We start from the raw sequence: 24,772 nt of genomic DNA, 5'->3' as shown, positions 1-24,772 counted from the left end.
CTTAATCTTTTACTATTTCTTTGTGCACTGTATTTTTTCTCCCTGAGCAAGCAAAGAATCTAGTAAAATTTCATTTTTTTAAAAAAATTCCATTTCTTATCTGTCTTCTTTTCCCAGTCCTGAACTCCCCTAAAAATGATGGGTAACGAGAATTGTTTGTATCATATTGTGGAACACTTTGATGAATGGATTTCAATGGTTCAAACTTCATGATTTGTGGGTTGGACTCTTCCAAAACATAAGTGCTATAAAGTTAATTAGGGCCTAGGTGATGACATGGCTTTTCTGTAAACTCTAGTTTAAGGACACTGCCCCTGCCCAGGGTCAGCTGTGTGGAGCAAGTGAGGGCTATGCCACTGGTATTTCCTACTTTCCTCGAATACTTTTGTAACATGTTGGAGGGGGCACAGCTGGTTTTCCTGAAATATACATGTCCAGAATGTGCATGTCAGCATTCATATTTCACCTTTTTTGTCCTTTCTCTTACCTTTCCTCTCCATTTCCTAGGGTGATATCCATGAGGATTTTTGCAGCGTTTGCAGAAAAAGTGGCCAGTTGCTCATGTGTGACACGTGTTCCCGTGTGTATCATCTGGACTGCTTAGACCCTCCTCTGAAAACGATTCCCAAGGGCATGTGGATCTGTCCCAGATGTCAGGACCAGGTACTCGGGGTGGGACAGACAGAGTGATGGGCTCAGGAGGACACGTGCGGTCGGGAGCACCTCCTTTGCCCTCAGATCCGGGGGCATGGCGAGTCTCTTCCCTCTCCTGATAGTTCCCCTGGCCGCCCCTGGTTTGTTCCTGGCACCGCACTCAGCCACACCGTGTCCATCCTCTCAAGCTTCTCTGTCCTATTACTGAGGTGGTGAGTCTGTGTATATAGGTGGAAAGACTCTAACTGCTTCCCTTTGTTTAAAATGACTTATCTTCTCATGACCTTGCTCTTTCAAAGCCATAAGACTTTCTGCCTCTTTCTCTAAGAATGGTCCAAACCCAGTAGGTGGTTTTAAGACTCTTCTTTTGGACATAAAAACCCTCAAAGGAAAGTGCCCAATTGACTGTTTAATTCAAATAAACAACAGTTTCCCCTTAAACCTGTGTTGTCACTGGGATCAGAGAACTAACTATAAAGTGGCCATCTTGCTATTTCATGGACTTGAAAGGCAAACATTAACTGCCCTAGCCTCTTCCCTTCTTCTCTGTTTAGTTTCTGGTTTCTTTTTCTCAGCTATCCACGTACCTTTATGTTTTTATGATAAGCTCTCTCAGCATTTTTTGGAAGTAGGCGAAGTATAAATAATAAATAGACCGAGAAGCTTAGCAAGCTTTGGGATGCTGCTCAGTTCTTTGGAATCCTGTTTGAGAGAATTCTGGTTTTACTCTTTTATTTTTTTATTTTTTTAAGATTTTATTTATTTGACACAGAGAGAGCAAGCGAAAGAGAGACAGAGAGCAAGCACAAGCAGGGGGAATGGCTGGCAGGGGAGAAGCAGGCTCCCTGCTGAGCAAGGAGCCTGACATGGGACTTGATCCCAAGACCCATGGATCATGACCTGAGCTAAAAGCAGCCGCTTAACTGACTGAGCCCCCAGGTACCCCAGTTTTCCCCTTTTAATCCTAGTCTTCATCCTACTGTCTTCGAGAGGTAGTAGAGACCATTCTCTCTGTGTTCTCTCCTGATGCTGCTCTATGACCGTCTGATAATTTTCTACACAAGGTCTAGATTATGCTTTAGTATTTGGAACTAATTTTTAATTTTCTTGGTCAGGCTATCTTTGAGGGTCATGAAAAACTAAAATTGAGACATGCCGATCAAGGATAAAACTACCAGTGGTTGCTGCTGTCCTGCAGGCCTGTGGCTTGTCTGCCGGTGGTTCTGGCTGTCAGAGCGGTTGGGCCTTATATGTGGCATAGATGAGAAGCTGGGAATGCCCAGCCAGGTCCCAGCCTCGTCCCAAGCTGGGCCTCAAGTGGCTTGGCTTTTCCTGTCATTGAACCTCATCCTGTCAGGAGTATCTGGAACTTCATAGTCTAGAAACCATAGACCAGGGTTTTGCAACCCTGCCACCGTAAGTCCTTCCTGGATTGTGTCTGCCAATAGCTACAGAGAGCGTTGCTTGTCACTACACAGGGGATGTGTGTTTATACCACCTTTCAAGGTAAAATTCTAACCCTCGTTTCAGATGCTGAAGAAGGAAGAAGCAATTCCATGGCCTGGAACTTTAGCAATTGTTCATTCCTATATCGCCTACAAAGCAGGTAAAGAATCATCCTCATCCCCTTTTGTGTAAGCCTCCCCTTGCTTAAAAAAAAAAAAAAGTATTAGAAGTTCGCATTTGTTTTGCTTTCAAAAAGAAATTTAAAGTTAAAAATGAATAGCTTTTCTTGAACAAAATGAAAAGATTGTGTAGTATTTTCTTGGGGTGGAAGTCCTACTTAGAGCCAGGCCCACGCCACCGCCAGTCCCCTTAGTGTACCTGGCCGACACAGAATGTGGGAAGCTCTGTGGGCATGATGTGCACGCCAGCTGGAGCGCAGGAGAACTTTGGGCAAAATACCTTCTTTGGCCAGCATTCTGAACAAAGTGGCCTTTTCAAAGAATTTATTGTTAAAAACAGTTTCTTTCTTTTTTTTTTTTTCCCAGCAAAAGAAGAAGAGAAACAGAAATTACTTAAATGGAGTTCAGACTTAAAACAAGAACGAGAACAGCTAGAGCAGAAGGTGAAACAGCTCAGCAGTTCTATAAGTGTAAGTAGAGCTCGTGCCTTCAGCTATGGCTACAGACCGGGGCCCTTGCACGGCCAATCGTCCGTGTGGCTCCCAGGGCGGGTTCAGGTCCGTCAGCTTACTAACACAGGAGACTTTGGGTGGACGCAGAGTTCGCCTCCGGTTACAGTCTGGCCCTTAGGACAGGTGGCCAGTTGGTATATGGTGCCTTCGCCAAGCTCTGGAACCTCTCACTGCCTTTGGTCTGAGAGAGGATTTTCAGTCTCCAGGCTGAAGAGATGCCGTAGCAGCTACAGCAGGATGGCCATACCCCTGTGTGTTCCTTGGTGGGTTTGGGAGGAGTGTGAAGCCTCTCCCTATGCCAGGGAGACACAGATCAGGCCCCTGCAGAGAAGCTTTCTCATCGTCCTAGTTAGTGGCCTGTCTGCATGGCCTCTCGTTCCCGTCCTTTCTTCCACATCCTGCTGATGGAGTCTCCAGGTTTTCCTGACCAGCCTGAGGAAGAGAGGTTCCTGGAGACAAGTATTGGAAGTAAATACTGTCCAGCCTGGCCTGTCCAGGTGGAGATCAGATTGTATTTGCAGCAGAGATTCTGAGGCCCCTTCCAGAGCAAGTTTTACTTCTCGTTGAATAGGTGCCCCTCCCCTTGTTGGAGCCGGGTGGCCTTAGCCCTCGTGGACAGCAGGTGGGACCCTGGACTTGGTGGCAGTTGGGCTGTCCCACTCGGCTGCCTTCTCCTCATCACCGTACTCCCCATGGCATGCAGGTTTTGCATCTCTTCCTGCCTAGAACAGAAGCCAGCAGCTGTGGGAGACCTTGAGCAAAAGGGCAAAAGACTCCGAGTCCATGACTGAGCAGAAGGGTTTCTGTTGGCTGTAGTGTTTGATTCTCCCAAATATCACTTGTGCTGCCCCAGGCGTGCCTCTAAATTCTTGCCGACCAAGTGATCCTCAGTAGCCCTCCAATGGGACCCAGATACCACTGGCTCATTTTCTCTCCTCGAAAGCTCGGCCCAGTCCTGAGCACGTTAGCACCCACTTGCACGGCAGGAGCATAGCGAAACCTGTCCCAGCAGCCTCAGCACAGCTCTGGGAATGTTGTTTTTAAATTGCTTTTCTTTTGTAGCATTAGAGTGGTAATTCACATTTGGTTTTAAGTCCTAGTGTCAAGCAGGATTGGCTTTTATTTATTTATTTATTTTTAAAGATTTTATTTATTTATTTGACAGACAGAGATCACAAGTAGGCAGAGAAGCAGGCAGAGAGAGAGGAGGAAGCAGGCTCCCTGCTGAGCAGAGAGCCGATGCGGAGCTGGATCCCAGGACCCTGGGGTCATGACCTGAGCCGAAGGCAGAGGCTTTAACCCACTGAGCCACCCAGGTGCCCCAGGGTTGGCTTTTAAAGCACGCATTTACACTCTCCCTCCTGCCTGTTGGGCCTCCTCCTTCTGTTGGGCAGTAGCGCTGCCTCCAGTGCAGAGCAGAGCAAGGTCTAGGGGCTGCACACCAGCCAGCAGGGTTCTTTTCCCTGGAGAGGGCTGCCAGGCCTGTCAGAAAAGCCACGGAGGCTCAGTGCCACCGCCCTTCTCATTTGCTGCAGAAATGCATGGAAATGAAGAACACCATCTTGGCCCGGCAGAAGGAGATGCACAGCTCCCTGGAGAAGGTAAAGCAGCTGATCCGCCTCATCCACGGCATCGACCTCTCCAAACCTGTAGACTCTGAGGCCACTGTGGGGGCCATCTCCAACGGCCCGGACTGCACCCCCCCTGCCAACGCCGCCACCTCCACGCCGGCCCACTCCCCCTCCTCCCAGAGCTGCACAGCGAACTGTACCCAGGGGGACGAGACTAAATAACAGAGCCCCGCGAGGAGAAGCCACGGGATCCCGGCAGCCAGGAGAGCAAAAACACTGAAGACTCTAGAAAAGCAAAGCCGGATTTCTTCTGGAAAGTACAGAATTCTTTTGGTTCTTTGGTTCCAGAGAGAGAGAAGATGCTTGTGCCAGGTGGCACCAGAGTTTGCCAATTGATCCTTCTTATTCTGTGTGTACATGCAAAGATTGGACCATGTTACATGAAATAGTGCCAGCTGGAGGTCCTTTGCCAGCACCATGCCAAGTGAAATAATATATTTACTCTCTCTATTATACACCAGTGTGTGCCTGCAGCAGCCTCCACAGCCACCATGGGTTTGTTTTTGTTTTGTCGGGTGGGGAGCAGGGACGGGCGGAGGGAGGAGAGCAGGTTTCAGATCCTTATTCGCCGAGCCGTTTGTTTAGGTAGAGAAGACAAGTCCAAAGAGTGTGTGGGCTTTCCTGTTTCTAAACTTTCACTACTATAAAACCAAAAAAAGGAAATCGAGATTTAACCAACCCCAGTGCCCAGAGGAGGGATGGGAGGGAATGGGGGGGAGCCGGGGTGGGAAAAGTCTATCAAATAAGCAGTATTTCCTATTGTCTGGGGTGGGGCCCAGTGCACGGAGAGGGGGACACCGAGGGCAGCCACGGGTCCTTCTCCCGCACACCCTGCCTCCCGCCCTGGGCGCCCCCGCCACTCCCCGCGCTCCTTCCCCGCTTTGGCAAATTGGCGTGCGTCCCGTGAATGGTCCGGTTACCTTCCCTCTCCGAGAACAGGCAAGAGGCCGCCCCAGCGGGCCATTGCCCAGGGCAGGGAAGAAAGGTGTGTGTGTCCAGGAAGGAAAAAAAAGGTGGATCAGTGATTTTTACTTGAAAACAAGCTCCATCCCTTTTCTATATTTATAAGATTCTGAGCGAAGCAGCACGCGACCCAGGTGTGTGTGAACTGAATGGAGATGTTTCTTTTCTCTTTTTTTTTTTTGTTTTAATTTTTGTTTTGTTTTGTTTTGTTTTTCTTTAAGAAAAAAAGTTTTATTTTGTTGTTTATTTTACTTTTTTGGTAACAAAAACTAAAATAAGGAATAGAAAAGCTGTTTTTCAGGCTGACAGTCAATTAAGGGTAGTCGAGGCCGTGCATGGTAGGGTAGGAGTCATAGTGTCAGTGAGGTCCAGTGAGTCCGTGTGAGTCCTTGTGTCATCGTCCGGGCACTGTTTTTTATGCAAGGGCAAAAATCTTTGTATCTGGGGAAAACAACAACAACAACTTTTTTTTAAATTAAAAAGGAAAATAAAAGATATTGAGGTCTTCCTAGTGTTACTTAAATTAAGATCAAGGTAAGAAACATTGTAAAAAAAAAATTACAAAAGTGCTATTTGTTTCCTAAAAACAGTGATTTCTATTAAAAAGGTGTCAGAACTGGAGAAAATGCTGTGTAGTTATAATTTTTTAGCACAGAACCTGCTGATCATGATGACATTTTGCTGTGTTTGGTGTCTCAAGACTGGTGGGCTAGTGTCCATGATTTCTGTCCTCTGGACGACTGCAGCCCTGATGGGCGCAGCCGAGCCCTCCCACCACTCTCCTCTCCTCGGAAAGGACTGTCCTCTCTTCTTGGCGCAGGGATCTGGGCTTCTGTTCTTGAAGCCCACGTGGAGTGTGGATGGTATCAGGGCCCTACCCTACCCATTGTCTCCTCGGATTTTGCTAGAGCAAAAGGCTGGTGCCTAAATAAGATCCCTTCCTTTGGTGCTGCTCTCCGTCTTTCAGCCACCAGCATTGTGAGTGCCTGGGGGACAGCTTTGAAGGACATGGCCAGTGACACTCATTGGTGCCCATGCGCCCTGGCCTTGGTGGGAGGGTGCAAGGGGCAGGCTGGCTGCATCAGCCCTTGGTGCTGAGAAAGGATAAAGGAGTGAGATGTCTTGAGGGTACATGGTGTCTCTGAGACAAAGAGCCCCGCGGGGTGGCCTTTGTGTCTGTCTTGCCTTTGAAGAGGTCTGACTCTGTAGCCGCTTTCTCTGCCTGCTGGCTCCAGGTACCCGAGATAGAGTTTACTGCCCTTTGCCCATCCACAAGCTTCCTGGGCGACCTTTGGCTGGAATCGCTGTGCTTGCCTTGGCGTGGCCCTTCTCCTTCTTGAAAAAACCAGGGTTCTGAAAGGCTCGGACCATTTCTCTCATCTTGCCTCGTGGGAAGTAAATTTTGTCAGGTGTGTGCCGTCATCGGAGAACTTGGCCCGTTGTGTGCCTGGCCCACAGAAGGGAGGCAGGCGCTCCTCACCCCAGCTCTCCTGGGACAGCTCTCCCAAGCCCGCCCCATACTGCATAATGGCCAGAGTCTAGAAGGGGCAGAAAAGGTCCCGTTAGTTTCTCCTTTGCCTGGTAAGTCCCAGAGATCCCCATTAGAAACCTGAAAGCAAACCCAAGAGAAAGGGACACTTCTTAGGTCAAAATGCCTCATCTCTACTGGCCATTTCACCTTCCCAGGAATGTTAGGGGATTAAGAGTGGCTGCACAGCCTCAGAGTCAGGCCCTGGCTGTGAGGTTGCCTGAGGGGGACAGCAGCTCCCCTTTTCTCCTGCAGAAACCAAGGTGCTACGTCTAGTCAGGGGGCTTTGGAGATGCCTGGACTGGTCGGAGGCATAGTTGGCAGAGGTTCAGAGCCCGGCAGCAGGCTGTACGCCCGGTCTTCCGCTCTCCCACTAGACTTGTCTGGGCCCAGGGACTGGGAGTTGCCATATGATACCTGTCTTTTCTTGAAAGAAGTTAGGAAGCGATCATTACTAGAAGCCTTTGCTCAGAGAGGAGCTGCCTGAGAATTCTTGGGGTGTCGGCGGAGACGGGGGCAAGGTGGGTAGAGCTAGGCATTGACCGGTATCTAGCCTGCTGCTTTGAGAACTCACACTCTGGCCTTGCCTGAGGTTGGGATATGGATTGTTCCTAAAGTGCGGATGCAAGCTGTTCTGTGAGCCAACTAGCATGGAGTACGAAATGCAACCCTGCCTTCAGGCCCCCACATTCTGGCCTCAAATTCCCAAACTCTACTTACTGCCAAGAAAAGGCCCTGGTCACCCCGTCTCCTTTTCCTCTACTGTCCTGCCAGGAGAAGACCGTCTCTCTGTGCCCTAGACCTTGGGTGCTTGTGACTCCCTGAGACACACATTCAGGACCGCCTCACCCCGGCTGTCTCCACCGCTCTCCTCTGCTGCTCTTCCGCCATGCCCGGGCCCAGCTGCTCACAGGCACATCTCAGACCAGCTGGCTTGGCAGTCACTTCAGAGGCCGGGGAGTGGCTGATCTGGGACGAGGAGCTGGCTGCCCCCGGGCCCTTGATCGGGAGGCCAGTTGCACAGGCACCGCACCCTGGAGCCGGTGAGCTCATGTTACTGTCATCTTCCCGCCTCTCGCGTTCTTGCCAATGCCGCCCGCAGGTCCTTCTTCTCTCCCGGAGCCTGCTGGGTCTTGTCTCATCGCCGCTGAGCTCATCCAGAGTTGTGCTTTCTCCCTTCCTGATCAGGCCCCTTGGGGCAACCAGGCTCGGGGCAGCCCCCGAGTGTGGGGCTGCACCCCGGCCACCTCCAGCCTGCAGCATCTGAGTGCTGTTTCCCCACGGGGCCTGCCCGTCCCGGCTTCTTCCTGGCTCAGGCCCGACAGGCGGTGTGAACCGGCACAACGGCTGCCCCCACGCTTCTCTCCGTGAGGGGGACCGTCTCCCGCTCACTGAGTCTGCATGTACCGTTGGCCCTCCAGCCATCTCTGAGACTTCCTCTTGGGGCCAGCTAGAGCCCCTCTGGGCTCTTGCTCCCAAGTCGCAGGACACGCTCTAAGCGGTTTCCTCCCTTCACTCCCTTTTAGGGTGTGGTCTTTCTTATTTATCCAAAGGGCTTAATTTAGGAGACTTTTACCCCAGGGGTAAAAGGCTCTTCTGGGTAGTAGGGCGGATGGTGGCCCAGGTATTCTTCAGGCCCAGGGTTCTCCAGGTTCCATGGCTTCTGTTGGATAGGGGCAACTTTGCTCAGTGTAAAGGACTGTGGGCCTCACCCCCACCCCTCGGCTGGGCACCTCTGGTGGGAAACAGGAGACCCATTCGCACCCTGGCTTACAGCCGTCCTCCATGTCCGCTCCTCTCCAAGGGAGGGGGTGGCCCCCGGGAAGACAGCCCTGGCCCTCCGGCATTAGTGAAGGGGAGGCCACAAGGTCGCCCCCTCCAGAGAGCCAGGGTAGAACTGAAAAATCGCCCTCGCAGAGGAAGGGCAGGGCTCACAAATTCCGCTTTGCTCCCAGCTCCCACGGGGCCCTTCCTCCCTGAGGACTCCCCCACCCCCCACCGCAGCCTTTGGCCTCTGCGCCTCTGTGTCGTTTTGGGTCCTCAGCCCAGGGTAAGCTGCAGTCAGGCAGGACAGGACGGGCAGCCAGAGGTCAGCGAGCTCCGAGCAGAAAAGAGCCAGCCAGCCCCCAATCCTGTCTCTTGTCCACGCCCTTTGTGATTTCAGTCTTGGTAGAACTTGTATTTGGAGTTTTGTGCTTCAAAGTTTTTGTTTTTGTTTGTTTCATTTTTGTTTTGAGGGGGTGGGGGGGATCCAGAGCAGCTGATCAATTTGTATTTATTTATTTTAACATTTTACTAAATAAAGCCAAATAAAGTCTCTCAGCCTCATGGTATTGGGTTTGGGGCAGGGGAGGGTGGGCAAGACGCACTCGGGTCCCCCGGCCCTCCTGCCACTCCGGGGAGACTCAGCCCCTTCCTGGTTGACCCACACCCTCATGCCCCAAACCAGATGGAACATGAAAAAGAGAACTTTAATTACAAAAAAAGGAATGTACAGATGAAGGTGGGGGAACCAGCCCCAAACAGCTGGGGCACCAGGAGAGTAGACCCCAGCCGCAGCAGCAAGGGGAGGCCCCCAGGACCCGCCCCACAGGTGCTCCAACGGAAGCCCTTTCCACTGAGACCTTCAATAATTTAAGTAGCGGGGGGGGGGGGGGGGTAGGGAGGGTGGCTGGGTTGTTCCAGTGTCTACAGGGAGCCCTTGAGAGCCAAGGGGAAGCGCAGGGGTGAGCCATGGAGGGCCAGCCTCGGGGAGGTCAGGCGGGGCCTCGGGGTGGCTGCAGGGCAGTGAGGTATTTGAGGGCAGCAGCCCCGTAGTGACGGGACAAGTCCTGGTGGAACTCATCCTTGAGGACCTGGAGGCAGTCACGATAGGTGGGGCTGGAGCGGAAGCGAGAGATGTCAAGGCTTGGGGCATGCGGCAGGTGGATGGTGAAGGCCTCGGGCAGCACCAGGAGCTCGTATTCCTATAGGACAGAAGCAGAAGGACATCCATTGCCTGTGCTGGGGGGAGGGATGGGGAGCAGGCTTATCTGATCACCTCTAATAGCCAAAGTAAGGGTCAAAAGGCAGATTTTAGTTCTACACCAGTGAAATTTCTAATAGTACTGCTTAAGGGTTCCGTGTGCCGAGCCGAGGTGTAGTGAGCTCCCTGGGCCTGGAGGTATCCAAATTGAAACTGGAGGCAGTAAGGCACATCCTCCTCACCTGTGCATCCAGCTCCACGATGTGGGCCACCTTGTTCCAGCCAAAGCCTACGAATCGGGGGTCATAGCGGGGACAATCACGAGGCACCACCACATAGGGCTCGTAGTCAGCGGCCCACTGTACGCGGTATGGGGTCTGAGCCTCCCGCCAGCGGGCATAGTCTGTGGGCGCGTGACCCCGGGGCCACTCGTGGTACCTGTGGAACAGGATGGGCCTCGGTGAGAGGGTGGGGGGAGCTGTATGGGTGGGGGAACAGAGCCGAGCAGGGGCCTCCCCTACCTGAAGGTGTAGAGAGAGCCAGAGTCCAGCAAGGCCAGCAGCTCGGCCTTGGAACTGGGGAAGCGGAAGCGGTAGTGCAGGGTCTCGAACGCTGGCACCACCAGGGCCGCTTTCCGCTCGCGGCCCAGCTTCAGCTGCTCGATGGAGGCCCTGATCGGGGAGCGCCCATGAGTGCCGGAGGCGAGGAAGGCTCTGGGCCCAGCGATTCCCTTTCCTTTGCCGCAGGACCCAAGGCTAGCTGGCTCGACCGCCCCGCGGGAGAGAGACAAGTGGGGGGCTGCTGCAGGAAGTGGTCCCAGCCTCCCCTCCTCTCCAAAGGCAGCCCGGAGAGCTGATGCGGCCCCTCCACCCTGCTACGAACCTCATCTTACAGGGGACATGGAGGTCCACAAAGGAGCCACCACACACTTGCCTAGGGTCCCAATCCACACACACCCCTCTGCCGCTCCACTCCCCCGTCCCCGGGCCCACCTGAGGTAGTCGTAGAGGGAATAGGCAGGCAGGAAGTCAATGTCGCTGAGGAAGACGTAAGGCGTGAGGGACTGGGCCAATGCCACGTTCCGCAGCTGGTTGACAGGGTAGAGGGGACCCTCGCGGTATACCACGTGGTAGGCCACATTCTGCCGGGCAGAGAGCACTGCCGAGGCCTCGACGAAACGCAGGAACTGCTGGGCCTCTGCGTCTGTGAGGTATAAGGCCAGGCTCATGGGGCCCGGCCAGTGCCTGCACAGGGCTTCCAGCATCTGCAGCCTGGGGCGAGGGGGGTGGTCAGCCCGCTGGGGCAGCTCTCCGGGGCAGCTGCCGCAGACACCCCTTCCCATGGGTGACTGAGCACCTTCCCGGGCCTTTCTAAGCTGGTCTTACCTGACCTGCACAACGACCCCACAAGGGGACCCCTTCCCAGGGAACAGGTAAGAACAGCAAAGGCTGGAGATAGGAAGACTTGCCCGTGGTCCCCCAGCTACGGACGTCGGTACCCAGGCACCCAAGCTCTTAACCACAGCCCATGTCTCCGGATCCGGGAACTCCTCAAGCCTCAGGCAGCGAGCAGGAGCTCTTCCTCCCACCCACTGAAACCGTCCTCTCGGAATCCCCCGTCCCAGCCCCTGCCTTGCTCCCCGGTACTCTCACCGGTCCATAGAGAGCTGGGCCACCAGCGTGACGTCGTGGGGCCGGGGGGACGGCGGCTCATGGGGCAGGAAGGTCAGGTGCACGCGGTGCACAGTGAGCTGCTGCTGCCGGAACTCGAAGCAGGCATCTTCCTCGTCCAGGTGCGCCAGGGCCCGCTGCACCTGAGGGGGTTTCGGGGAGACGGGCGCCAGGGCTGGGGCGGGAGGGCAAGTCCCCAGACGAGGCCGGGTCCCATCAGAACAGGGAGGGGGCAGAGCCTCCCTAAGATGAGGGAAGGCGGCTCCCTCTCACCTGCTCGGCCCCGGATGGGGGTGGGCTGGGGCAGCCAAAGAGCTCTCTCCGCAGGAGGTTGCCGTCATACCCCAGGAAGGTCAGGTGGAGGTTGCGGAAGTATCCCACGTGCTTGTTCTTCACGCGAAGCTTCTTGGGTGAGTTCCAGTGGATTACCTGGGACCCAGGAGGGTGATGTTCAGGGGATGCGCGCAGAGACCGGAAGCCCACCGCTCGGCCCCAACCCCACTGACCTTGAGATCAGACGCCTCCGAGTAGCAGCGCTCAGCCAGCGTGTGGTCTGACAGCTGAACGTTCCAGATGCAGGGCAAGGGCTGCACCAACCCTGGGTGTTCCTTGATTACGGCATTGAAGATGTCCTGGGCAGAGACAGCCATTGTGTCGTGGCCCAGGGCCTGCCCCCCTCACCCTCCCACTGCTCCCGTTCAGAGGATCCCCCCCCAGACCTGGTCCGCCAGTGAGGTGGCCGGCAGGGTGAGGAGCTCCCGTGTGGCCGTCAGCTTCCACATCTGCCCCCAGCTAGCCTGCCGGAGCCGGTCCAGCCGCAGGAGGATCACACCTGCCCGGGGGGAAGGGGTCATCATGCCCACCTGGGCTAACCCTGCCCCTGGGGTCAGGGTTCCTGAAGATGTCTTTTGAATGTCTACTTTTTGACTTATTGGTATTTTCTGACTGTTCAGACAGGAGCATGGACCACTTCAGTCAACCATCATTCCTTTTGGAGGTGAAAGGGGGGCACTGCCCAGCTTACAGAGCACCTCCACAGCCATCTTCTCCCACTCAAGTGATCCCACAGCTGGCAACATCATCCCCATTTCATGGATGAGAAATCAAGAGGCCCAGGGGGACCAGCAAAGTCATCCAGCACAGCCAAGGTTGGAACTGTTTTCCAGCTCTTCTCCTGGTGTCCATAGCACTATTCTTTGGTGGGGGGGGGAGGCGGTCCCTAGCATTCTGTGTCCTGACCAGTGGTCACCCCTCCTGCCTCCACCGACCACTGTCCCACCTGTGTTAAATCCCCTGCCCAAGGCAGGCCAGGGCCTGTGGTTCTTCCAGAGGTTGCCCAGGTACCAGTCGCTCTGATTCTCCACAAGACCGATCACCTGCTCATCTGGGAGGGGAGGGCATGAGGGAGCTGCCTGAGGCCATCACTGGCCCTCGGCTCAGGGCTAGGCTACAGCCGGGCCTGGACAGGCCAGGGAGGGGGGACTGGCTGGGGCTGGGTCCCAGGCCTCTCACCAGAAAAGTGAGCAAAGAGTGCCCAGAGCTCTGCGATATCAGAGGCGAAGGTGACATCTGTGTCCAGGACAATGACACGGGCCAGGTCAGGGGGCAGGGCAGCAGGCAGCACTAGCTTCATGAGGCCGTACAGGCCAGAGTAGTGCTTGTTGGGGATCCAGGAGACCTGGGGCTGTGTTGGGGGAGGGGGTGGGAAGGACAGGGCTTGAACCTGGCAGAGAAGGGCCTATGAGGGCCAGAACATATGCCAGGGGTGACACAAGGGGAAGAAGGCATGGCCCCAGGGAGGATGAGGGATTTGAGCTTCAGTGGGTGTGATGGGATCGGGGGTTCCAAGGCAGCTCTAACCTCTCCCCCACGCCCCACCCCCGATGCCCTGGGAGGAAGGAAAGGACTGGGCACTGCCAGAAAGAAGTCCAGAAGGGCCAGGGCCCCTGCCTTGAGCTCCTCTGCGTCATAGAAGCTGACCCGGACAGCGGGCACCATCCACGTGTAGAAGAGCATCTCCAGAATGTTCCTGGCCACGGCATCAGTCACCAGATGGAAGTGCAGCGGATTTTTCCTTTGGGAAGGACAGGTGAGGAAAGCTGATAGGCCCAAGAAAGAAGAACTCAGGACAAGACCCACCAGAGGGGCTCAGAAGTGGAAGCACAGCTTCTGCAGAGCTTTTCCGTCCCCAGCTTCGGATGCTGTTAGAACCATCTTCGACCACTGTCCCTGTGGTGCAGATGGGGCCACTGGAGCTCCCAGATCCCGCCCAAGCCTGTGTTCCCTTCCCTACTGGCTGACTCCCCACTCCCGACCTGTTATACCTGTAGAAGAGCACAGACTTCACCAGGGTGACGAGGTCTCGGCTGGAGTTGTGTCCCGCACACACGATGGCCACGTGCAATAGCTGGGAAGGGGATGACAAGGTGAGCAGCTGCCCCTCCCCCACCAGAGCCCACGACGGGGCTGGCCAGGCGGAGGGCAGCGCAGCCCCGCCCGGCAACAGAGCTAAGGAAGACTGTGGTGGGGGCACTCGGAGCAGGAGTCCACCCCTATTTCACAAAAGGGGAAATTAAGGCCGGGAGCAGGGGAGGCGTCCCTGGCCCGCTGGTCAATGTCAGAGCCACCTGGCGGATTCTCGCCAGGTGTCGCCATTCCCACAGGTGTCCGGGAGGTCCGGCTGGGGGCGCGGCGCCCCTGAGATTTCCGCCGCCAGGGGCCGCGCTCACCTACCTCGCACCTCGGCAGCGGCGGCGGCGGCGGGACGCAGTCCGAGTGGTTGTGGCCCCCGCGGTCCGCAGACGGGTCTCCGTCTAGGGCACCAGCGCCCGGCGGCCGCCCGTCTGCAGAGACACGTGGCGTCAGCGGGCAGGGGAAGGATCCCGGGCCCCTCCGCCCGCCTCCGCGCTCCCCGCGCTCACACTCCAAGTCCCCGCCGAACAGGAGGAATCCGATCAGAAGCAGCAGGAGCAGCAGCGCCGCGGCCCCCAGCGCCCGGGGGCGCCCTCGGGGCAGCATAGCTGCCGGCAGGGGCGCTCAGGGCGGAGCGCGACCCCGGGCTGTGGGCTCCATCGCGGTCCCTGAGGATCGGGGAGGGAGGCAGGAGGATCAGCCTTGGGCGACGAGGCCCGACGGCCGCCTGGTCTTCCGTCTCGCTCTCAGTCGCCACCTCACCTGCTCCAGCGGCTCGGGAACCCCGACCTTCCTCTTCCAGAAGGCGGCCGGGGTGCAGGGGAAGGGGGTGGAGGCGCAGGCCAGGCCCGTCCAGAGCAGGAGCCAGCCCCGCCCCCAACCTGGGTTCAGGTTTCACCTCCGCTCGACTGAGCCCAAAGGGGCGGGGAGACCCCGGGGGTTGTGGGGTGGCTGGCCCCGCCCTCCGCCCCGGCATCCGATGCTCCCCCCCCAAAGCCCGGGAGGAACCCGGGGAACCCCCAGGATGGCTGGAGGGAGCAGGGGCAGCCACCCAGGAAGCCACGGTCCCCGCCACCTGCCCTGAGCCCATCCCCCTCTTCCAGCTCTGAGGCCCCATCTCCTTCCCTTAACCTCCCATCGGGGGAGGGGCCCGTGACCCCGGGCCCGGGATCAAAGGGACTGCCGGGTTAAGGCGGAAGGAGTGGAATGCGGGGCCTCGAGGGTCCGAGACACCTGCTCCGGGCACTGGAGGCGGGGCTGGCCGAGTCCTGCCCAAGCACTCGGAGCACCTGGAGCTCCCGGGCCGCCCCACCCCCATTCATTTCTGGCAACTCGGACAAAGCCGCCTTGCGAAGATCGACTCCTGCTCGGGAGCTGGCGAGGGGCCTCCCTGACGCGGGGACCGGGATTCCCCACCCTTGCCTAGACCTGCGCCTTGTGACTGGGGCTGGGACTGGATCTCTGACTCGGCCCCATCTCGCACCCCGCAGCCGACCGCAGCCCGGCCCTCGGCCCTGGAGGGAGCGGTGGGCGCTCTGGCCCGTGAAGGAGAACAGTCACGTCTGGCTGAGCGCACATTCGTGCCAGGCCCGGTGCTGAGGTTTGCTGAGCCTCGTCTCGTTTAACCCTCCCCTCGTCTCGGTTAACCCTCCCTTCGGTCCTGTGACGCAGGCGTTATTCTCCCGAGGAGGGAAGTGACCTGTTCCAACACCCAGACCCCTTCCTAGGCTCTTCCCTGAAGGCAAAGTGTCCTGCTGCTCTACTCGAAGGCTTCCTGCCCCGGGACTTGCCCCTGATATTCCTTCTGCCTGGATTCCACCAGGTCGCCTACCCCCACCCTCCCGAGGGCGGGCTCCTCCTTCCACCTCCCTTGGTTTATTTTATTCCTAGCCCTCCTGGAAGTTGACCTCGTGGACCTGTTTATAGCAGGTCTCCCCCCCTAGAAGAAGGCTAATCCTGGGCCTGGAGCCTTGTCTATCTTGTCCTGTACTGGGCCCGGGAGCCCAGCCAGGGTCCAGCACCCACGGAGCACTAAGTCGGTGCTGAAAATGGACGGAATGCCCCAGGCCTCTCTGCCAGACCGGTTACCGCAACTTCACCTATTAAAATGAGGGCCTGGGAGATCCTAACCCAAAAGCAGCTGTGGAAAGCAGTCCAGCATGAGACCCTCTCAAGTCTCCTCCTTCAAGACGCCAGGATACCTTTCTCTGGGAGATGGGGTTTTTCTAGGAAGGTCCAGTTTGGGAGGCCGGGGTCACGGTTGCCATGGAGACTGATGGTGGCTCCCTGCACATCTGGGAATTAAAAGGAGATGGGGGTGCAGAAGCTATCCTGGCGCTTGGAACTTTGAGCCTTTAGCCCCTCTGGCCCTCATCTCTAGCCTGGAGTGGGAGACAGGTGTGGCCATATGAAAGGGCAGTCTTCTAGGCCTGAAACCTCGTTTGACCCAGCTCTGCCCAGGACTTTGCTGTGTGACCTTAGCCCAGTCAAGCCCCCTCTCTGGGCCTCAGTGACCTCCTCTATACTGGTTAGACTGGTCTAGCTCTCTTCTCCTGTGGCTCAGGGCCGACCCGACCAATGGGAGGTTCTGGCCCAACTTGCCCAGAGGCCCTTCCATCCCAGCCAGGTGACCAATGCCAGGTAGAGGGACCCGGCAGGGAGGGGCTTTGCCAAGTACCTCCTCCACACATGTGGCCATGTGTGGAGGAGGTACTTGGAGGAGGTACTCTTTGTTTCTGGGACCTAATCAGGCCTGAGATCTGGAGAGGACATTCAGGCAACCTTGCTGCTTCCAAAGTGGCTGGGCCGGCTCTCCTCTCCCAGTCCTGCAGGGAAGGTGGAGAAACAGAGGCCAGTGCCCCTCACTCTGTCTGGGGGATGCTGCTGCTCTGTCCTCCACACCTTTTCTCCCCAGAACCACAGGCCCGTCAGCCCTGCGAGTATCACAGAAACTTCACACTCCCCGTCCTGTCCTCACTTTCTCCACGGCTGCAGAGGGAGAGACTGGAGGAGTGCCCACTGGTGAGGTTCAGGAACAGGTTCATTAAGATGGTGGGGTACAGGGAGGAAAGGAGAAAGAGCCCCACACTGAATGCCCTGAGCCCTGGTCTTAACCCCATCTACTGGCTAGACTCCCGATCACGTGGCCTCACTGTGTCACTGCCCTTGCTAGGCTGTGGGCAGTGGGAGAGAGGGCACTGCTGTGGGAGACGCACATTGTGGTCCATTTGGCCAATGCCATGTCACATGACCTGGAACAAGTCCTTTCGCCTACTGGGGCCTCTTATACCCCATCTGTGAAAAAGAGTTCACACCTAGCTGGCAAGGTTGCCAGAAAGAGTGGTCTAGGAGTAAGCCTGGCATCCAGGAGGTGGTGAGAAACCGTGTTGATGATGCCCACGACTGCCCCCCTGTCCTCCAAGAACTTTAGCCTCTCCCGAGGCCCCTGGACACATCTCCCTGGGTCATCATTGCTTAGCATGAGTAGGGAGGGTAGCTGTGTTTCCCCACCTGATATAGAAGAAAACTAAGCTGGAGAGGAGGGTGAAGGAGTGGGGAGGTCTAGGAGGGGCTGTGGCTTCCTAGTGAGTCGTGTTGTTGAAGCCGCCTAGGCTCTGTGGTCAGACTACAGCAAGATTCGAATGTGGCTGGGCGTTCTTAAGCAGATCCTTTCCACACCTGCTGATAATATTCCGTAGAGGGAATCAGGTAAAACAACGTGTTACTACTTTCAGAGTTCCCTGAACCAGCGAGTCAGGTCCCCAAAGGCTCAGACCTTTGACCCCACCCAGACCCCGCCCCTTTCCTCACAGCCAATCAGTGCCGGCCTCCCCAGAGCGTCAGATGCCCCGCCTCTGGCGGCTCCTGTCCCGCTACAGCCTCTTTCAGGGAGGCCGCCCGGTATGGGAAGATTCCCGGTATTCTCGCCCGTCCGTTGGGGAGCCGCTGAGGACCGGAAGGTGCATCCGAGAGCCGAAAAGCGCTCTGAGATTGAACCGGAGTTCAAGGAGCAAGGCTCCCCTCAAACCATTTTACAGATAGGAAAACTCGAGACTCAGAGAAGGGAAGCGCTCGACCAAGTCACCCCAAGCCAGGAACCGAAGGCGGAAACAGAGTTTTCTCCGCGAGGATGGGACTGCACACCCGCATAGTGCATGCGGGAGCTGTGGCCGAAGCCCAGCACTAACAGTGGCTGACCAGGGATCGAGACTGCGTGGAGGGCTGGATTCTTCCTTGCCTCGGTTTCCCCAGCACTACCTCTGGTGGGGGTCGGGAGACGAGGCAAGTGGCCAACAAGATGCCTGCCAGGACTGTCCCCGCGCCTCCTCAAGTCTGATCGTAATTCCTTTAGCCGACTACCTCCCCGCCCCCTTAAAATACGGTCCTCCCGTTCGAGCCTCTCGGTGTTCTATTGGAAAGACTCTAGGGTCCTAGTCCATTCTCTAGAATGAACTGCTCAGACTACAGCGGGAGCTTCCCTGGAACTGCTAACTGCGCAGGCGCAAGGGCCGCCCACCCGGAAGGCGGAAGAACCCGGTCCCGACGCCGCTGGGAGGGTCGGGGGCGGAGCGTGTATTAACCAATGACCTGAAGCAGCAGGGAGGGCGGGATCAGGCCCGCAGTTGCTAAGCGCTACCCTGGAGGGAGGTGATTTAGGCAATGGGGTGAAGGGTGGTTCAATGGCCCTTCACGTCATTATCCTTCTGGCCCTCGGAAGTTAAGCAACGAAGAGGCGGGCCTAGGACCGGAAGCAGGAAGGAGGGCGCAGGAAGAAGGTTGTTGCAGCTGGTCGTGCAGGCGGTCCGTGAGTCTATCCGTCCCGAGGGCAGGATGGAGAAACTGCGGCTTCTGAGCCTCCGCTACCAGGAGTACGTGACTCGTCACCCGGCCGCCACGGCCCAGCTGGAGACTGCAGTGCGGGGCCTCAGTTACCTGCTGGCAGGTGCTACCCTGACCTTTGACCCAGCCCTTAGGGGCTCTGACCCCTGACCCCCACTGGCCCCTTCCCTTCGGAATCAGAGTAGTGATCGCTGTGCTTGAGAAGTTCCATCCAGGTTCCCGTCGGGCATAGGGAGGGGACGTCTGCGCCCGAAGCCGCAGACTGAGGCGAATGCTCACCGTCGCCTCCTGTGCCTTCTCCCCAGGTCGCTTCTCCGATTCGCACGAGCTGTCAGAGCTGGGTGAGTGGGGCTCTGGGGTGGGTGGGGGGCGGCGAGGCTTCCCAGAGCGGGGACCACCCCGGTCCGCAGTCCTAGGCTTTCCGTTACATGGTCCTGTGCTGAATCGGACACAGTTCCAGAGTCCACGGTCTTGACGTCTTCCCCCCGCCCCCCAAATAGACCAGAGACAAATCTGGGGACCTTGACTGGTCTGGCCACTGACCCAAGTACCTTGCCTGCCTTTGCCCAGTTAATCTTCCCTGGAGTCATAGGAGGTGGGTAGTGTAACTGTCCTCAGTGTCCAGTTAAAGGGGCAGCTCAGTGAGGTTAGGGGACAACTACTGATGATCCGAGAGGCAGGATTCAAGCCCAGATTTCTCACATTCGAGGAGCCTCAGACTGTAACTGCCTCAGTCGTGTTTGCCCAGGGAGCACGGGAGGTGGAACTGGAGCTGCCTCTGGGCGGGGTTGGGGGGGGCAGGCTGTAGAGAGAGGAGGCCAGGAGGCAAGACCACCCATCCATGGCTGTGAGAGCGAGAGGCAGTTCTGGGCAGCCGGCCAACCAGGGCTCTGGGGCAGGGCAGTCACTGCTTTGTCACAGAGATCAAACCATCCCTTCGTGTTCCAGCCACCCACACGAGATCTTACCCGGGAGCGGGGAGCTCTGAGGAAGTGGGTGAGGAGGCGGGTTGGTTTCCACACAGTCTGGGGCAGGAGGAGTAGAGCAGGTAACAGGTGATCCCTGCAGCTCTGGGGAGAAGGGGAGGGTGGCGAGGCTGCAGGAGCAGCCCCTGAAGGCCACAACTCTCCCTCTCAGTGTACTCTGCCTCTAACCTGCTCGTGCTGCTTAATGATGGGATCCTGCGGAGAGCGCTCCAGAAAAAGTTGCCTGTGGTGAGAATTCTGGCAGGAGCTGAGGGCGGGAAGCTTTGGGACTGCGTGTGTAGCCTGTGTTACCATCTCAGTGTGAGACATGCCCACGTCTGCTGAGGTTCAGGCCGTCTCATCAGGGGAAGGGTCGAGTTGTTAGTGCCCCTGTCTCAGATGAAGAGACTGAGTTTCAGAGGCATAGGGTAGCCTCTGCCCCCTGGAGAACTCAGGCCTACACGGGTAGTTTTAGGGGAAAATCCACCTCCCCTAGGGGGATGGCCTGGGACTGGTCCCCCCAGCCCTGACCTCTTGGCCTGGGGTCCTTGCAGTCGCTGTCCCAGCAGAAGCTGCTGACATGGCTGAGCGTGCTGGAGTGCGTGGAAGTGTTCATGGAGATGGGGGCCGCCAAGGTGTGGGGTGAAGTGGGCCGTTGGCTTGTCATCGCCCTCATCCAGCTGGCCAAGTACGTCGGGACTGAGGAGGGCAGGTCCTGGGTGGAGGTGACTCTGGCCAGCAGTTCGGATGGGGTTCATCAGAGCACCCCTAACCCCCTGCTGGCTAGCCATCGCCCCCGCAGCCCTGTCATACTCCCAACCCAGGGCTGTCCTGCGGATGTTCCTGCTGATCTGGTTCAAGGCTGGCCTCCAGACCTCACCCCCCATTGTTCCGCTGGACAGGGAGACCCAGGCACGGCCCCCTGGTAAGCTGTTGCCACTCTCTGGAGCGGCCTGGCACATGGAACTAATTCGTGGGTTTCGAGCGGGCCGGCGGGAGTGGCGTGTTGTCTGTTCAGGGAGCACATCTATCCCCAGCAGTTCAGTTTGCTCTCATTCCCCTGTATTGTACAGAGGGAAAAAAAAATGAGGGTAGAGGCATAATCAGAACTTGAACTCAGGACTCCTGGCACCATTGTCTTCATTCTTTTTTGTGGGTGGCAGGAACGAGGGACAGCATGAGGTGGAGACAGAGGTCCTGCCAACCATGGGCCTTGTTCTGGATCTCAAGTGCCACAGTTGTGTGAGGCTGGGTACCTGGCAGATCTGTCCCTTCGGGGCTTCGTACTCCTTACCGGTTGGCCTGATGCTTCTGGCCCTCGATGGGGACCATTCTTTGCTTCTCCTCCTGATCATATTGAATGCAAAGGCCTGAGAAGGCCTGGGCTCTCCCTCTTTCCCTCCCTCCCTCCAGTCCCCAGGGAGGTCTGGCTTCTTGGCTGGCTCCCCTGCCACCAGTGATGCTGCACTTTACCCAGGCCGGGGATGGTGCTGACCCCACATCGCTGGCGACTGCGTCCTGCCTCAGCCGCTGCCTTGGTCCAGGCTTGTCCACGCTCACCTGTTCTCCCCTCAGCCCCCCAGGAGCGTTCACGGCACGCATGTTCTCCACAGGCTCTGCTGGAAACGTGGCCCTCTGACAGCATGGCCTTCTGTCTGTCCCTGCTAGATGGTGACCAGAGCACTGACAGCCAGGAGCAGTCGTACGTGGGGAAACGGTCAAACCGAGTGGTACGAACCCTCCAGAACAGTAAGTGTAGGATGTTGTGGCCTGGGCGCCTCAGGGCTGAGGTCAGCCTGGGCCTGACTGCTTAGCCGCGGCCCTTGTGTTTCTAGCCCCATCCCTGCACTCGAGGCACTGGGGAGCCCCCCAGCAGCGGGAGGGACGGCAGCAACAGCAGCAGCGCGAGGAGCTGAGTGTCACCCCCACCCCTCTGGGCCTGCAGGAGACCATCGCAGAGTCCTTGTACATCGCCCGGCCGCTGCTGCACTGTATCCTCAGCCCACACGGCTGGCCAGCCCTGCAGGACAGGCCGATGGGGAGCGGGGGGCGGGGTGGGCCATGTGCTGGAGACCTCCTTGACACCATGGCCATCAGTGCTCAGCCTGGGCCTGTGGGGTCAGCGGTCGTGGACACCCTGGCTCCTCTCTGGGGTCGTGGATGTGACCAGGTGAGCCTGGGCCTGCCTGGAGAGACCACTCTCTCTGCTGGGTTTTGTGCTACAGACCTGTCTCCACCGGAGCAGATGGGAGGGCCCCCCTCCCCCGTTGCTGGTCCTGACCGTGTTCCCTCCTGCCCCCAGCCTGAGCCTCCTGAGCGACAGGAAGGGCCTGAGCCGGAGGGAGCGGCTGGAGCTGCGGCGACGGACCATCTTGCTGCTCTACTACCTGCTGCGCTCCCCGTTCTACGACCGCTTCTCCGAGTGAGGACGGGCCCCAGGAGGGGCGAGGCCCACCCTCGGCCTGCACCCACTGCCTTGGGGTGTTCAGGCCCCTGGCCTAGCCCTGGGCGTGCTGAGGATGGGGCCGTGGGGATGGAGGGGGGGCTTTCTTCCTGCTGAGTGGTTTGGAGCCCCACGTTGCAGAGAGGCCCTTGAGGTTCACAGAAACTGGGCACCTTAAACCGAGCCGCCCAGCTGGCCTGTGGCAGAGCCAGGGGCCACCTCCATGATCTCTCTTAGCCTCTCCCTACCTTGCCCAGCCCCCGTTGTCTCCTTTGAGGGCCCAGAGCTTCCGGCCTTAGCCAGGCTCAGAGGGCCCACTGGCTGCAAGTTGGGGGGTGGCTTGGGACCAAGTGCCACAAGGTCTGCCGGGTGACTGCCTGAGGTGTGACTGTGATCTGGAGGGGCGGGGGTGGTCCCTGTACAGCGACGGGGGCCAGGAGACAGACGAGAGGCTCCTGTCTTAGTAAGTCCTTTGCTGGAAGACTGCAGTCGTACCCGGAATCACATTTCCTGCTAGGACTGCACAGCCTCTGTTTGGGTTTGGTTTGCTTTGTTTCTGAGGCAATAGGAAGTGAGTTTGGGCTGCAATTAATGCCACCTCAGTGAGAACAGCCGGGCCTGGCTGTCCCTGTTTCCAGCTAAGTTTGCAAGCTCACAAGCTACTAAAGCCAAATCCTATTCCCTGCTCTGAAGGAATATTCCAGAGACTTACGTGGACCATATGAGCTCCCCCCACAAACAGTCTGCCCTTTGCAGAGGAAGCATAGTCCCAGGATCTTGGAACTGAGGCATTTTGAGGTGACCATACCGGCAGAGGTGGCCCCATAGGCGGCGAGCCTCTAGTTTGGCTCCTGCCGAGCAGACCAGCCTAGTACCCTTACAGCAGTGGCTCAGACTGAGAAAGGTCTAGAAACCTGCCAGAGAAATTCCTGTTTCCCCAGAGGACAGGGAGTGGGCTGCTGAGCAGCTCTGGGGCGCAGGCTGTGTGGGGAGCCCCCTGTCCTTCCTGTCAGAGACCGAGTGTCATCTCTGGGGCCAGTCTGCCTTCCAGTTGTGTGACCTTGGGCAAGTTACTGAACCTCTCTGTGTCTCATCTGAATGACGGGGACGTGATTGTGCCCACCTCAAAGGGTTGTGGGAGGCCTTCTGTGACCTCAGACATACGGGAGTGCTTTGTACAGAATCACTCAACAGATGCCGAGTCTTGTCATCATTTCTCTTGTTACCATCCCCAGCACTGTCGTGTCACCCCAGGTCCTCCCATGGGAAAGTGCCATCTCTTAAAAAAAACAAAAAATAAGGCTTTGGCTCTGGCCCCTTCCTCTGAGTTTGCCTCCCTCAGGGGGCCTGGTCACTCAACATTGGCTCATAAGGTTTCAGTGTGGCTCAGCTCTTCTGGTTCACGGGGCTTCTTGAAGGTGGGGCTGTCCTTCTGGGCCCTCACCATCCCTGTGCTGGGACTGGCCCGTGTGCGGTGCCCCAGGAATGCGTTGGCTCAGGAGAAGGAAGGGCAGGACGAGGGAGGACTGTGTGTGGTGCCGCGAGTAAGGCCAAGTCCGGAGCTGAGCTGTGGGCGGTCCAGGCCTATGGCCGGGGTCGTAGGCACCGAGACCCCCCACTCAGCCTGCTTCCTGCTCATGTCTCTGCAGGGCGAGGATCCTCTTCCTGCTCCAGCTGCTGGCAGACCACGTTCCGGGCGTTGGCCTGGTGGCAAGTAAGTGCGGGATAGGGATGTGATGATTACAGAGTGTCACGGGTCTGTCCAGTGGCCCGTGTCCTTGACTATTGTCTCTTTATCTCCTTGTCATTTGATTCTTGACAGAGTCAGGAGAGGGAGCCCAGAGAGTCAGGTTGGGCGGGTGACAGCTCCTGGGCAGGGCCAGGCTGGCACATAGAGCCTCAGGGGTGGCTGGAAGGGGGTGTCCTGTCCTGGGAGAAGTGTAGGGCCACCCTGGGCTGTCAGCCTTAGCTGCCCTGGGACCCCGGAGCCGTATACCGCTGGCTTCTCTGGGGCTTTCTGGTGCCCACCAGGCTGTTTGGAGCTCTTCCCTCAGCAGAGAGGCCATCAGTGTCCACAGTGGGACCAGCCCTGTGGCTTCTTGAAGCCTGAGGGTCTTCTTGCAAAGGGGACAAAGGTCGCTGCTGCTGCTGCTGCTTTCCTAGGGGCGGGCAGATGGGAGAGTCTGTGGGGCTGGTGGCCCAGTAGATGTGAGCAGCCGGGCTGGGGCTGCTGAGGCTCCTGAGAACAGCCTCAGGTAGAGCAGAGTCAGGTTGGGGCCAGGTTGGAGTCTGGCCCTCAGCCCCGAACTCCCTCTCGTTCCAGGGCCGCTCATGGATTACCTGCCTGCCTGGCAGAAAATTTATTTCTACAGTTGGGGCTGACCTATCCCAGGAGTGGGTGCAGGGAGGGGCAGGGGTGCCCCAGCCTCTGGGTCCCCCAGGGCCCCTTCACCCTAATAAACCGACTCTGGCAGCGAGCCCACCTGTGGCGTCTCCATCCCACTGCCCGGCGCTCCTGGCACCCCCACCCAGCAGCCAGGCCACCCACGCACCTCCCGAACTTCT

The 24,772-nt window shown here is 57.6% G+C and overlaps 3 protein-coding genes across 22 annotated transcripts in view; 2 read left to right on the top strand and 1 right to left on the bottom strand.

Annotated features, from left to right (window-relative positions):
* Nucleotides 1-6,011, top strand: part of PHF21A (PHD finger protein 21A) — a 191,190-nt gene extending 185,179 nt beyond the window's left edge. For all 19 annotated transcript variants that reach the window (XM_032360007.1, XM_032360008.1, XM_032360010.1 and 16 more), the window contains 4 exons: nt 508-663; nt 2,185-2,260; nt 2,646-2,749; nt 4,327-6,011. In XM_032360007.1, coding sequence (XP_032215898.1) covers nt 508-663; nt 2,185-2,260; nt 2,646-2,749; nt 4,327-4,584 — 594 coding nt within the window. In that variant the 3' untranslated portion in view covers nt 4,585-6,011. The remainder of the gene's footprint in view (nt 1-507; nt 664-2,184; nt 2,261-2,645; nt 2,750-4,326) is intronic.
* A 3,557-nt stretch (nt 6,012-9,568) lies between these two features.
* LARGE2 (LARGE xylosyl- and glucuronyltransferase 2) lies at nt 9,569-15,270 on the bottom strand. Of its 2 annotated transcripts, XM_032359989.1 has the most exons (14): nt 14,723-15,270; nt 14,282-14,628; nt 13,873-13,955; nt 13,499-13,622; nt 13,061-13,232; nt 12,828-12,932; nt 12,268-12,380; nt 12,055-12,180; nt 11,822-11,977; nt 11,531-11,691; nt 10,871-11,149; nt 10,400-10,549; nt 10,121-10,316; nt 9,569-9,879 (listed from the first exon to the last, which is right to left on the bottom strand). In XM_032359989.1, the coding sequence occupies exons 2-14, from the start codon at nt 14,564-14,566 to the stop codon at nt 9,670-9,672; spliced, it is 2,160 nt and encodes a 719-aa protein (XP_032215880.1). In that variant the 5' UTR covers nt 14,567-14,628; nt 14,723-15,270; the 3' UTR covers nt 9,569-9,669. The 2 variants fall into 2 exon arrangements, with proteins under 2 accessions (XP_032215880.1, XP_032215881.1); XM_032359990.1 differs by having other exon boundaries at nt 14,282-15,270.
* A 2,556-nt stretch (nt 15,271-17,826) lies between these two features.
* PEX16 (peroxisomal biogenesis factor 16) lies at nt 17,827-24,684 on the top strand. The gene is made up of 11 exons (XM_032360013.1): nt 17,827-18,902; nt 19,105-19,140; nt 19,937-20,013; nt 20,319-20,452; nt 20,589-20,689; nt 21,433-21,513; nt 21,600-21,755; nt 21,862-21,934; nt 22,067-22,186; nt 23,857-23,921; nt 24,531-24,684. The coding sequence occupies exons 1-11, from the start codon at nt 18,791-18,793 to the stop codon at nt 24,587-24,589; spliced, it is 1,014 nt and encodes a 337-aa protein (XP_032215904.1). The 5' UTR covers nt 17,827-18,790; the 3' UTR covers nt 24,590-24,684.
* The last annotated feature ends 88 nt before the right edge of the window (nt 24,685-24,772 follow it).

The sequence above is a fragment of the Mustela erminea genome, chromosome 9 (assembly GCF_009829155.1).
Source record: "Mustela erminea isolate mMusErm1 chromosome 9, mMusErm1.Pri, whole genome shotgun sequence".
NCBI classification, from domain to species: Eukaryota; Metazoa; Chordata; class Mammalia; order Carnivora; family Mustelidae; genus Mustela; species Mustela erminea.
Note: the sequence above shows the minus strand (reverse complement) of the source record. Positions and strands in the feature narration are given on the sequence as shown.